This window comes from Carassius auratus, unplaced genomic scaffold (assembly GCF_003368295.1).
Source record: "Carassius auratus strain Wakin unplaced genomic scaffold, ASM336829v1 scaf_tig00030428, whole genome shotgun sequence".
Classification (NCBI taxonomy): Eukaryota; Metazoa; Chordata; class Actinopteri; order Cypriniformes; family Cyprinidae; genus Carassius; species Carassius auratus.
The window spans coordinates 6,125-19,010 of NW_020525852.1; the positions used below are offsets into that span (position 1 = coordinate 6,125).

The following is a 12,886-nucleotide window of genomic DNA, read 5'->3' on the forward strand; positions in this document are numbered from 1 at the left end:
GAGCTCTGACAGATGCCAAAAGACACAGACAAGGGTAAAACATTGATCTGACAAAACCAAATAAAGTGCCTGCTACCATTTGTTTTACTGTATTTTACTAGAGTCAAGGGCAGAGCCATTTTCCCGATTAGATGTGCATCATGTCTTTGGTCCACTGTGAATCATTAATCAACATTCGAGAATGTGATATGTTGTTTCCTATGATTGGGATTATAGTGTAAATACATTTTGAATGCTGGAACTGATTTTACCCAACAGCTGCTGTTTGCTGTTGAGTCTAATACATTTTTACCTGCTCTATCTTTCAGTAATAGCCTTTTTGCAAATCCTCTATTATGTTTGACATTCAGGCAACAATCTACTGTATACTCTTGAGATCAGACTAAAATGATCAGGATGTGTTAAAAAATACATTTAAGACCGATGTGCAGAGTGGAAGGTGCTACACTCAATCAGGAACTGTATACGATTTGTTAAAATTACTTATGTGACCCTGGAACACAAAACCAGTCATAAGTCACATGCCTTTTTTTTATGCAAAAAAAATAATTTGTATATTAAAGAAAGATCATGTTTTTTTTTTTTTTTACATTTCCTACAGTAAGTATATCAAAACATAATTTTTGATTAATAATATGCATTGCTAAGCACTTAATTTAGACAAATTTAAAGACAATTTTTTTTTAATACCCTCAGATGCCAGATTTTCAAATAGTTGTATCTCAGCCAAATATTGTCCTATTGCCCTAACAAACTATAAATCAATGGAAAGCTTATTTATTCATGTATAAATCTCAATTTCACAAAATTGACCCTTGCATGGTTTTGTGGTTCGGAGTCACATTATTTTTTCTCATTAATTTCTCCTCTTTCCTTTCTACCTCACTGTGACTGAGCCTCTGACAAAGTTCTGGCAGTGTCAGAAATCTAGTGTGGCATTCGTGCTGCATGACTGCTCCTACAAGCTGTACATTCTGACTTTTCCCCAAGATCTCACTGGGAACATATTGTTCAGGCTTTAGTTTCAGTAAATGCTCTTTTTGGATTGGCAAGGACATTTAGTTTGCTCATTTATAGTATGTTTTGATAGCACAAACTTTTTCTTTTATTCCTCATGATATGGCCACTTTAAAATCTCCAGTGCATGCGGATGTCACTGGAATAGATGTTTTCTTAATGTAATAAATAATTGTAAAAAATGATGTTTCTTGATGGGAAGGCTGCATTATCTTTGTAGATTGTGTCATCAATAAATAAACCAAATAAAAGCATCTTTATCTCGGCAGCACAGCATCTTGGTAATTAACTGGGGCTAACAAATTGGACACACGCAGGAGGAGGGAACGTGGCTCGCTGTCTTCTTAGAAAATCACAAATGCACTCAAAACATTTTCTCTGTTTGCTTTTTCCGCTGCCAACCTCCCCCTCCACACCCCCTCGCCCTCTGTCTGAGAGCCGTCACAAACTGCCTCTAATCAAGCTCTGAGCTGTTTAAAATGTGCTGCTTGATTTGCTTCATTTTTACACTCTCTCTTACTCTCCCATCTTTCTTTTCCCTCTCTCGCTTTTCATACATTTATCGATTTTCCTAATTCGATTATGCAACAAAAATGAAATGGCTTGCAGTTTTGTCAAGAACAAATATCTTGTTTAATTAAATTGTTTAATCGTGCCTGGTGGAGTCAGAGGATTCTGTCAGAATTTAATTGGCCACCTTCCTTCATTATGACACATGGAGGAGGCCCTCTGAAGGATTCAGACCTAGTAAGGGTAACCAAAAAGCAAGTGAATGATGGAAAACCCACGCAAGAGTATTCATAACTATGGCTAATATGAGTGGGGAGATAATCTTATCTGCTGCAACTCTTGGGAGCTAATGAAAGGATAGCTGCTCCTGTAGAACAGAAAGTACAAAGAGCAATGGACCTCATTTCCGTTTTGTCAAAGGCTCCCTGCTCTGCTCATTTTCTTTATTAGAAAATTGAATGGGGGAAGAGAGAGAGTGGAGCATCAGTCCTCTGCTCCAATCCACTTATGCATCATGCTCGCTGAAAGAAAAGCATTGACCAGGAGTGAGCTTGAAATGGAGAAGGCAAATGTTTCCAATCATATTCGCTGTATTGCTGTTCTGTTGCCCATGAGACTAAACAGTGTCTCATCTGTGAGCTGCCGTGCATTACATTTCTCTGATTTCAAAGCCTTATGTAAATCTGAGCAATATTTTATGATTGTATTTAATTGTGCAGCAGTGCTGCCAAACAACAATATTAGGTGCTTTGAAAATGGCTCTGTGTTTGTAAACATGATTTTCTGAATATCATGTAATGCTGAATGCACCTGTGATCAGTGATGTGATCCGCCACAAACAAATTCAGTAAAGAAAACTTGTCTAAGATTTAACTCACAGACGGTTTTATGCAACTGGCATTAAAGCAAAGTGTAGTTTGCTTTCCTGTGTTGACGTATTTCCTATGGAAGCAGGAAGCTTGAGTGTGATGTATCAAAGAGTTTTTCATCATCTTATAATCTCAATATATTAAAAAAGACATGTCGAGATCATGAAAAAAATGCACAGCAAGTGGCATTGTAAATGTTAACTGCATATATCTGCTAAAAGTGAATTTTTAACATTGATGAGTACACTAGCACATAAACGGCTTCAAAGCTAAACTACATGAACTGAAAGCCACATAACTCAAATTTTGATTTCATGGGGTCTTTAATCCCTGACATCTCTTTTTCAGCCTTTGTTTTCTGTCAGAACCGGAGTAATTAGAAAGAAAACTAGAAATCTGTTGTGTGGAAATCCCATCTATTGGTGGTTCTGCTTTAGAGGATTGAAGAGTCATTCTCCTGCGATTAGCTGCTAGCTCTGAAGGGTTCTGTAGAGATTCCCTGTGGAATGACTGCCAGCGCTTTGAGAGCATCTTTAGCGTGCACCCAACCAGTTATGCTTTATGTCTGAGGGCGCACAAGATGCCATTTTGCATTTACAGGATAAATGCCTGTTAGCAGTGTCAAAAACTGCAAAAGATTATGTACATTTTTGTCAATTTAAATGAAATTCCGTCCCTCTGCAGATTCAGAATCTTTATCTGTATCCTGAAAACTGCACTTCAGTGAAAATACACTGAAACTTCAAACTGTTTTTGAAGTCTCCTATAAGTCACAAAGAATGCACTGAAATGTTATTACAATTTAAAATAACTTATCTATTTTAATATATTTTAAAATGTTATTTTTTTCCTGCCAGATGATCAACAGTCATTACTCCAGATTAGTCAGGAGCTGTCTTGCTTTCAAGAGCTTTCTAACATTTTTAACACTTTAGTGAATGACTCTCATAGTGATATTTTGTTGTTGTTGTTGTTGATTTTTTTATTATTATTAAGTAAGAGCTAAATTAGCAGTTAGTTAGCTGGCTTTATGCCAACAAGCAACCAATCTAGCGCAACTACCATCAACAACTAAAGGGACACAGACACCCGTTCTTGTCAGTTTTGTTGGCGTCTTCTGTTTTGAAGCTGAACTGTGGGGAGATATTAACTCCGACAGCCCTACAGGAGTAAACAAAGCTCATTTTGCAGTGTGACATTTTAATTTTAGAAGCTGTTGGTCTGATAGCATGTACAATGACAACAGTATGTCAGCAAGCGCCCATATTACTGCACAAACACAGCTGTCACATCAAATACAATTGTGATCATTATTATTTGTCATTTTCTCTTCATTTTTTGGAGTGGTTTGTTTTGTTTTGGATTTCTAAGAATATGGAATATGGTAATCAAAAGCCTAAACTGAGGAACAGCTCCTTTGCAGTTTTTTTTTTTTTTTATAAATCTTAAAAAACCTTCGAGAAACAGTGTTAAATCGGTGAGATTTGATATTATACTATAGGAGCTTTGCTGCAGGGATTGGGTTTCTGGCCTGCTGGTTAGAAGCATAAGAGTGTTCATGCCACTGTTATTCACAGAGAAGGTCCAGGCTTAGGGATGAATCGTGCGACTTTGCTAGAAGTGCAGAAATGCGTGATGGGGATTACTGGGAGCCAAAGTGTCAGTGGAAAATTGGATTTTTAGCAAAGAGCCATTAAAGCACGAAAAACAGAATGTGAAAGTTTCACAGATGCTCATTAATTTTAGGTAATAAAAGATGTAAAACAAACAATCGTATGAAGTCCCACCAATTTTGTAATTTCTCTGTAAAAGGCACTGTATGTGTGAGTTGAAGAGTAATGCAGTGGCATATGTTTAATGCGTTTGAAAGTGTCCCTGAACTGTTTGCACATTCTCATGCCAAATGAAAGGGGGACATCTGCTCTCTTTTCTTTTGAATGCTTCTCTGTTGCACATATCTAATGAACTACATTTGTAAGTACGTAAGACCTTTTATTTGCAGGTGTGAAAGTGTGTCTCCTATCTTCATTGTGTCTTCCTGAGCTCTTCTGGTACTCATAAATCCACTCATGGTGTGAAATATGGTGTCACACCTGACACACCTGTAGTAGTCCAATATGTATGCCCAGAATCCCGCAGCCCTGATCCTTCAAGAAAGTTTCTGACAACTTATTTCTTCCAGATCTAAAACAAGTGATTCCAGCCCTCCCTCAGCAGCAGTAAATATCCATTCTGGTTAAAGGCCTATTCACGCCAGAAATAAACACTGGATTCCTATGGATATTATGTTCAGGGTGCACTTTTTTTTATAATTGTACTTAAGTACTTTTAAGTGGCCTTTTTTATCCATTAATATATTCTCTTCAAGGACCATTTTTTGTAAATATACTTTTAAGATTTGAAGTACATTAAAAGTGTTCATCTTCTTTTTCACAAGGTTACTCACAGACAAGAATATCTGTCTGCCAACAGACAGAAGTGTCTTTTTTATGTATTTGGTCTAAACAGTCTCTAAATCTTGGTATTCATTATTCTAACTTTTCCCCTTTTTGTTTTCTCCTCCTATAGTAAGTAAACTGAAGGTGCACAAGTCCAACCAGAGTCTGCAGTTTCTGGAGGACAGTCGGGTGCGTGTCAACTGCTCCATCACCTCTCAAACCAGCCCGGACTCTCAGCATGCTGTGTTGTGGTATGCGCGGAAGGCCGAGGCAGGGGAGCCGGATGAGCTGCTGTTGAAGATCGAACACTCTGGAGCATTCGAGTATGGAGCGTACGCAGAGGAGGAACGTCTCCGCAGCCGTGTGCAGTCTGAAAGGCTCTCTCCTCGCCTCTATGGGCTTACCTTGCACCGTGCCGAGACCAGCGACTCTGGAACATACTACTGCCTTGTGGAGGAGTGGCTCATGGACCCTGATGGACTCTGGTATCGCCTGGCACAAGACTCCTCCGGCTTCACACATGTGGCTGTGAGACAGCCAGGTAAGAATGCTTGCTTATCAAATTGATGTATATATGTATTTGTATTTTAATGTATATTTATCTTTGACCCACATTTAGTTTTCAAACTTTTTTAACTGCATTTTTTTTAAAGAAATTAATACTTTTATTAAGCAAAGGATGTACAGTATTAAATTGATCAAATGGGATGTAAAGACATTTACAATGTTACAAAAAGAATCTATTTGAAAAAATGTCTTTTTTTATTTCATAGTTATCAAAGAATCCTGGAAAAAATATATCATGGTTCCCACAAAAAATATAATAATAATAAAACAAAATATTCAGAAGTGCAACTGTTTTCAGCATTTATAATAATAAGAAGAAGCATTGCTACAAGAAATATTATAATGATTTCTGAATGATCGTGTGACACTGAAGACTGTAATGAATGAAAATTCTGCTTTGCAGTCACTAAAATAAATTGCATTTAAAATATTAATGTGGAAAACTATTTTAAAACTTCCAAGTTTTCTAAGAGCTGTACATGTTACACATTTGGTGTTTTTGAAATTTTTTTTTTTTTTAGTTACATTATTATTATATTTATTTTTAGCTAGATAATTAGAAAAAATACACAAATTAGGGGTTTTAAACTATATCTCTCTCTATACCACTCCAAAACAATGCAACTTTTTAATTATTTTGACCAGTTTTCATTTTCTGCAAATAAATGCTGTACATGACAGGATGTTTATTTGGAATTTGGGAGAAATATTGTCAGTAGTTTATAGAATTAAACAAAAATGTTAACTGTACTCTAACGCATACCAATAAAGAGTAAAATCAGAGTTTTAATCATTTTTCAGTGGTCTCTTAAACAAAACAAAAAACAAAAAACTAATAATTCCAGAGCTGTATATGTATTTTGGTAGCAGAATTGCAGAAAATTCTCAAATAAAATGAACAAAAGAAAAAACCTCCGGCCCTCCTGAGATTAAAAATCAACATTTTCTAGAGGTTTTTCTGAAGAATTCTCTGGTCCTGTTTTGTGTCTTGTTCATGGAAAGTGCTGGACAGTATTTACAATGGCACCCAACTAGCCGAGTTGGCCTTTATTCCTACAGCAGACTCTGAAGCCTTTGAGATTCAGTTGTAGGTGTGTGTAGCAGTCCCATGGGTTTACCAGGCCATCTGGCATGAGAGGATTGGAAAGAGCAGCATGAAAACATTCTCCCCCTGAGACCACCGTGGAGCGCAGCCATCCTGAGCTCATGTCTGCCCAAACTGAATCATTCATCAGCATGTGTGTATTTATGAGAGGAAGACATAAAGAGAGACAGGATCTTTGTACGCGTGACTCCTTAAACGTAAGCGCACAGCATATCAGCCCTTCAGGTAGAACACCCCCCCCCCCTCCCCACACACACACACCCATGAGCCACAGACCTTAGCACTCAGAGTCAGAACCTCATAAGGGACACAATCACGACTGCTGGATCCCAAAGACTTTACTCATGACTCCCTTCTGAGTGCCACACGTCTGCTGCTCCTCTATTCAGCCCACGCAGACCCCCGTGAAGACCCCTGCTGCAAACCGCCATAGCTATTCATCTGTCCCCCTTTTGCAAATAATGTCCACTTTTTTCTGTAACATCATGACCTAGCTTCTGTAGGCAGGTCTATGTGGTTCAGGTGACAATGTAGAAAAGGTTTGCATTAGTCTGATGCCATCTGGACTCAGCATTGAATCAAAGCTTTGAGGGGCCGGAGGGACAGACCCCACCCCCACATCCCAACCTCACACAACACACTCTTCAATATTACTGCACTACACATGGGTCATCCACTTACCACTGTTACACAGACACATTTTGTTGTGTAGTTTGTTCTCGGGTCTATTGAGCAAGTAGCTTTAGGAGCACAGCTGGCCAAGACATCTGCTCCTCTGAAAAAATCAAGGTTAAGAAAAGTGAGTTTGGGCACATTTTTGTTGGTTTTTGCTGGTCAGACAACTACAAAAAGTGATCAATTATTATTTTAAATGAATAATGCAAATCTAACGTTCACATGGACATGCTGATAATTATGGAAGCCCTTACATTTGTTTATGCATCATACACTTTCTATTCTTCAGCATGAATGCATTTCCCTATCCAGTATCTAATCTTCTTCTCAGCACTGCTTTAGTCAAGCTGTCTTTCATGAATTCTGGATTTTACACCTCTTTATATTTTGCTTCTCAGATATATATGCAGTGCATATCTCTATAATATATCTAAGTATGCACTTAAATTCCAGTCTTATTTCCCTGGGGATGGAAGTGTGTGTGTGTCAGATCACCTCCCCGCTGCACGATTGCCTGAAATAGCATCCATATAAATGTATTTACGAATAGATAGCTGATTTAAGGTTCAGCACCTCGTAATCTGCCATCTTCAAAGTTAAATTGCACTGCTTTTACATGAGCGAGCAGAAGATAAGAGGAGCCCCTTAATGTGTGCCAGTCTTATTTTTAGCTGATCTCAGCCCAAGACCCTGCTGAATGAGCTTGTGACTTCTCACACAAAATGTGAGGATCCTCACCTTCATTTGAGAGTGACATTTTGAACTGCTAGTTCCACATCCCTGGACGCTTGATGCCCTGCAGAATTTTGATAGAGGATTGTTCATTTATCGGCATGTTGGAATATTTATTTAAATCCTTTTTGTACTACTAGTATAAACATTTTTAGGTGTAGTTCTGTCATTATTTGCTCGCCCTCATGTTGTTATGAAACTATGACTTTCTTTTATCTGATGAAAACTTTTCTCATTATTATAAATATTGAAAACAGTTGTGCTGCTTAATTTTTTTTTTTTCAGGATTCTTAGAACATAAAAAAATGGATTTATTTCAAATGGAAATCTTTTGTTGCATTATGAATTACTGTTGATTGTGTTGCAAATGTCACCTTGTGTGTTCAACAAAATACACTCATACCGTTTTCAGAGTGACAGAATTGTTATTTTTTTGGGTGAACAATTCCTTTAATTACAGCAGAACATTTTGCTCTATATAAATGTAACAATGAGTTTTCGACAGATGCTACCCCAATCTCTGAAGAAGATTAGAAATGTTGTCATGCACTTAATGATTTTCTCATTAAGTTATCATTATTTATTGCAGCGGTGAAGTTGCAGGTGGAGGAGGCAGAATCTAATATCACAGTACCTGAAGATGGATCAATCCGGCTGGGCTGCAGCATTCTGTCTCAGTCTTCCAAAGATTCCCGCTTCTCTGTATCCTGGTATGTGTACCGTTTGGGACAGGAGGAGGAGGATGAACCAGAATGCGTCTTTTCCATCGGTCATGATGCAGTGTTTGGTAATGGGAACTGCAGCCCTACGGAGGAGCCTGGTCCAAACTCTCGCCTGCAGTTTGAACGTGCCACCTCTGAACTGTACAGTCTGACCATCCAGAAAGCTCGGTCCAGAGATGCTGGCAATTACTACTGCCATGTGGAGGAGTGGCTGCTGAACCCACGCAATGCCTGGTATCGCCTGGCCACCAATAACTCTGGAGTCACCATTGTTAATGTTATGGAGCAGGGTGAGCTTTTGCACATGTGGTTGTTAATATTTTCCTGTGCTTTAACACCGTAAAACAAATAGTTTACCTGCCTACATTTAATGTGAAATGATACATGAAGAAACTGAAGTAAACTTTAAAAAATAAACTGCATTTTCTATATTTATGTAACAGTAAAAATGGGCGCATAATAAATAAATAAATAAATAAATAAATATATATATATATATATATATATATATATATATATATATATATATACACACATATATATATATATATATATATATATATATATATATATATATATATATATATATATATATATATATATATATATATATACACATATATATACTTTTTTTTTTTTTTAATGTTTCTGCATAACCACCTATATGTATTATTTCTTGTCCTGCAATTTTTTTCATGTTTTTACACAGACAGACAGACAGACAGACAGACAGATAGATAGATAGATATATTCTTTGGTTAGCGATGTATTTGGAGTCACATTAACATTTTGTGACCCTATCTGAAAACCCAGCTAAAGTCATTTTTGGGTGATTTACTGTTTTCTATATAAAACCATGCTTCAAAAGGTAAAGAACATTCTGTGAAAATGTAACGATAACAATCTCAAAGTACAATGATGCGCTAAAGTCTGATCTTGTGGTGGCTGGATTTTCAAAGTCTGACAGTAATTACTATTAAGCACTGCTATAAGGCTAACGCTGCCTGGTCTAAATGTTTGAAAATGATTAACAGTTGAAAACATAAATTAAAATCTAGAAAAATACTCAATTGTAATACGTTACATTACTTTGAAATAGTTACACTACTTACTACTACTACTACTACTTATATTTTGAATAGGGTAACTTGTAATATGTAATATGTTACATTTCCAACGTAGCCTTCCCAACACTGGTCAGTTCTCTTTTTGTTTTTACACATTTTTTACTCTCATATTAAATTGTTCTAAATCTTTCTGTCCCCCTCCAGTATCGACCCTACAGTCAGTGGTTTGTTCCAACGACTCCCTCTTCTACTTCGTCTTCTTCTACCCCTTCCCTATCTTTGGCATCCTCCTCATCGCGGTCCTGCTGGTGCGCTACAAGACCCGCAGCTCCAGCAAGAACCAAGAGGGCAAGAACGGAGCGCCGCTCTTGTGGATCAAAGAGCCTCATCTCAGCTATTCCCCAACCTGTCTGGACCCCCCAGCCCTCAGCCTTCACCCCGGCTCTGTGGAGTAACAATGACACGTGATCCTGTCTCACTCAGAGACTCGCTCATCTACTCTCTCTCTCTCTGACTCGCTCTCTGTTTTTCTTCTCCTCCTCGTCCGTGATGAGGCCACCAGAAAGTTATCTGGGTTTCTAGCCTGGCCTGTCAATCCGTCCATACGACTGACTAAGACCTTTCTCAGTTGAAGTTGCCATGATTATGGTGGTTGCTGGCGCCGATGCCTAGACATTTGCTTTGCTTTCTTTTTCCTGATCTTTTTTTAAAATATGATTTTACTTTTCTGTGAGCCTTTTGATGTGTTTTACCCGACTGACACCAAACTCCTTCCCTCTCTGGGATCGGAAACAGCCGTTTCGTTTTGCTTTTTTACTCCCGTCTATGAAGTCTGGTGAAAACCATTACATATTATTTGTTATTTTGTCTGTGCTGATTTTTGCTGCAGACGACTGGAAGGTCATTGCTGGACTATGAACGTTTCTAGAGACAATGGTGTATGGATGAAGGAAGAAAAGGACAATCTATCCTCAGAAAAACTCGGAAAGCTGACAAAGGATGTATATTGATTTAGTTAGTGTGCACGTGCCACAGAACTGACCTAAGAACTGCCTTGGTTTAAGTGGATCTAGACTATGGAGAGCCCTCATTGCCCACAGACTCAAGGATATACATGAACTCCAGCTCATCCTCACTGCCAAATACCAATACAACTTCAAAAGCCACAAATTCAGAGACACTGAATAGGATTAGATCTGGGTAACTCGATGTTGGAAAAGACAGTGAGCTTCCTACACTGACATGTTTCCTCATCGCTGGTGCTTAGATGTTGATACATGCCCCCAAATCCCTCATTTAATTTCAAGGTCTTTTTGACATTTTTCCAATGTTAAGAAGTTCAATATATCTCTAAAAACACCCTTGTGTGATCTTGTTTGTGTATATATGCACAATTGACCCCACATTTAGTGAGTTGTGGCCTCAGCGTCCTTGCATTTTCATAATGCAAGGTTGAAGGGGGCATTGAAGGAATTTTCTCTCCGAAATCTCTTGTAAAAACCGTTGTCTTGAGGGAGAAGGCAAACAGGACTATAGACTCAAGGGACATTCTCAGTGCCAAGATCTTTTTATCATCATACGTGCCCTTGTAATGATCCAGAAGGAAAGCGTTTATTGGCAGACTTCTGCATATATGAGTTATGAAGGGATTTGACTTGTTTTTTTTAGTATATATTCTAAATCACATAAAGTGTTGTTGTTCTTCTCTTTATTGGTTTGTGTTTGAAATATGGTGCCCGATCTTTGTGTTACCGCTGAAAAATTGTGAAAACTTATTGCGCAGTGTCATAACCTGTAACCTGTGAAGACCTACTAGAGTGATTATATCTCTGAGGATGAATATAGCATCTAAATTATTGTTGGTCTCCATGGACACTTTGAAAACACTGCCACATTTTACCATTGAAGATGCTATGATCCTCACATTAGCTTTGCGAACCACACTAGTCATGTTTCCTTCAAGAAAGATTCAGCCTCTATACTGAAAGCATTTAGAGCTTAGCTGTAGTGCGAATGATTGTTGTTCATTTTTATTTTATTTCAACACGGACTATGAAACACGACGTGTTATCTAGGAACCTGCGGTCTGACACCAAACTGGATGTCTCATTATAGACACCACTGAAGATCTTATGACTGTGCACCTTTCACTCCGCTCTCACAGAGCATCATCTGGGTCGCTGCCACCCTCGTGTAATCTCAACAGTCAACATCGAGGCTTTTCTGTAAATGAAATTTAGATCCATTCAAAGCTTGTGGTTGTCTTATTTATTGAATCATAAAACTCCTAGATAGAATATGTGAACTTCATAAATGTGAATAGACAGAATGTGGCAGAAATAGCAGTGAACATTTAGGCAACTATAATTTGGCTACTTGCGTGCAGTGGCCTAGAGGATTATGGGAAATAATTCTGAACCAGTCTGAGAATCTTCATACAGATGACACAGAGATCTATCTTTATCGACAAAATTTTGTTGAACTGTACAGTGCATGATGATGAGAAAGGGGGACATTTTATTGATGTCTGAAAGTTTTGTCGTGACATCGTGTCAGATTAATGGCATCGTCACCATCTCCACTTTGAGGAAGGCCAAAGCACCTGTCATTCTAACACAGCATCTCGCAAATGAAATGCAAACTTCGGTTTGATCAATAGGTTGGCCTTCCTGATGTAGGAGATGTGTAGTGTGATATTGAGTGTGATATTGCGGTTCTGCTGTCGTTCAATCTGTACAGACTTATTCAGAACTCTAAATAGTGTTTTTGTAGTTCAACATGCCCAGCTGAATCATAATGTTCTCACAATGTTGTAAATGCATTTCGAGGGCTGCATGTCATGGCTGTGTACTGGCAGTATACTGTAGCTGCAGAAAAACAAAACAAATGACAAAAAAAGTTGTGTTGATGTGTGTTCAGTTCAGCCAGTGCTGCTTTTTAAAGTGGTGATTTTTATGTTCTTTTTTTTAAATAAGCAAAATAGTGCACTATATATATAAATATAAAAATAAAAATAAAAAGTTGCCATAGTTTTTTTTTTTTATGGTTATGTGTTTTTGTTGTACTCTACATTTTTTGTGTTTTTTTATATCTATACTTATTTTATTACATTGTAGCAATTGCTATTATGAAAAGGCACTTTGCTATTGTCAGTTGATTGCAATAAAACATTCAGTGCACCACA

The 12,886-nt window shown here is 37.8% G+C and overlaps 1 protein-coding gene across 1 annotated transcript; it reads left to right on the forward strand.

The window, feature by feature from the left end:
• Positions 1–4,964: 4,964 nt before the first annotated feature.
• Positions 4,965–12,886, forward strand: LOC113080232 (immunoglobulin superfamily member 3; the record flags this gene model as incomplete). The annotated part of the gene is made up of 3 exons (XM_026252443.1): positions 4,965–5,375; positions 8,503–8,925; positions 9,907–12,886. Coding segments are annotated over 3 exons (1,085 nt in total), but the record flags the coding sequence as incomplete, so codon positions are not given.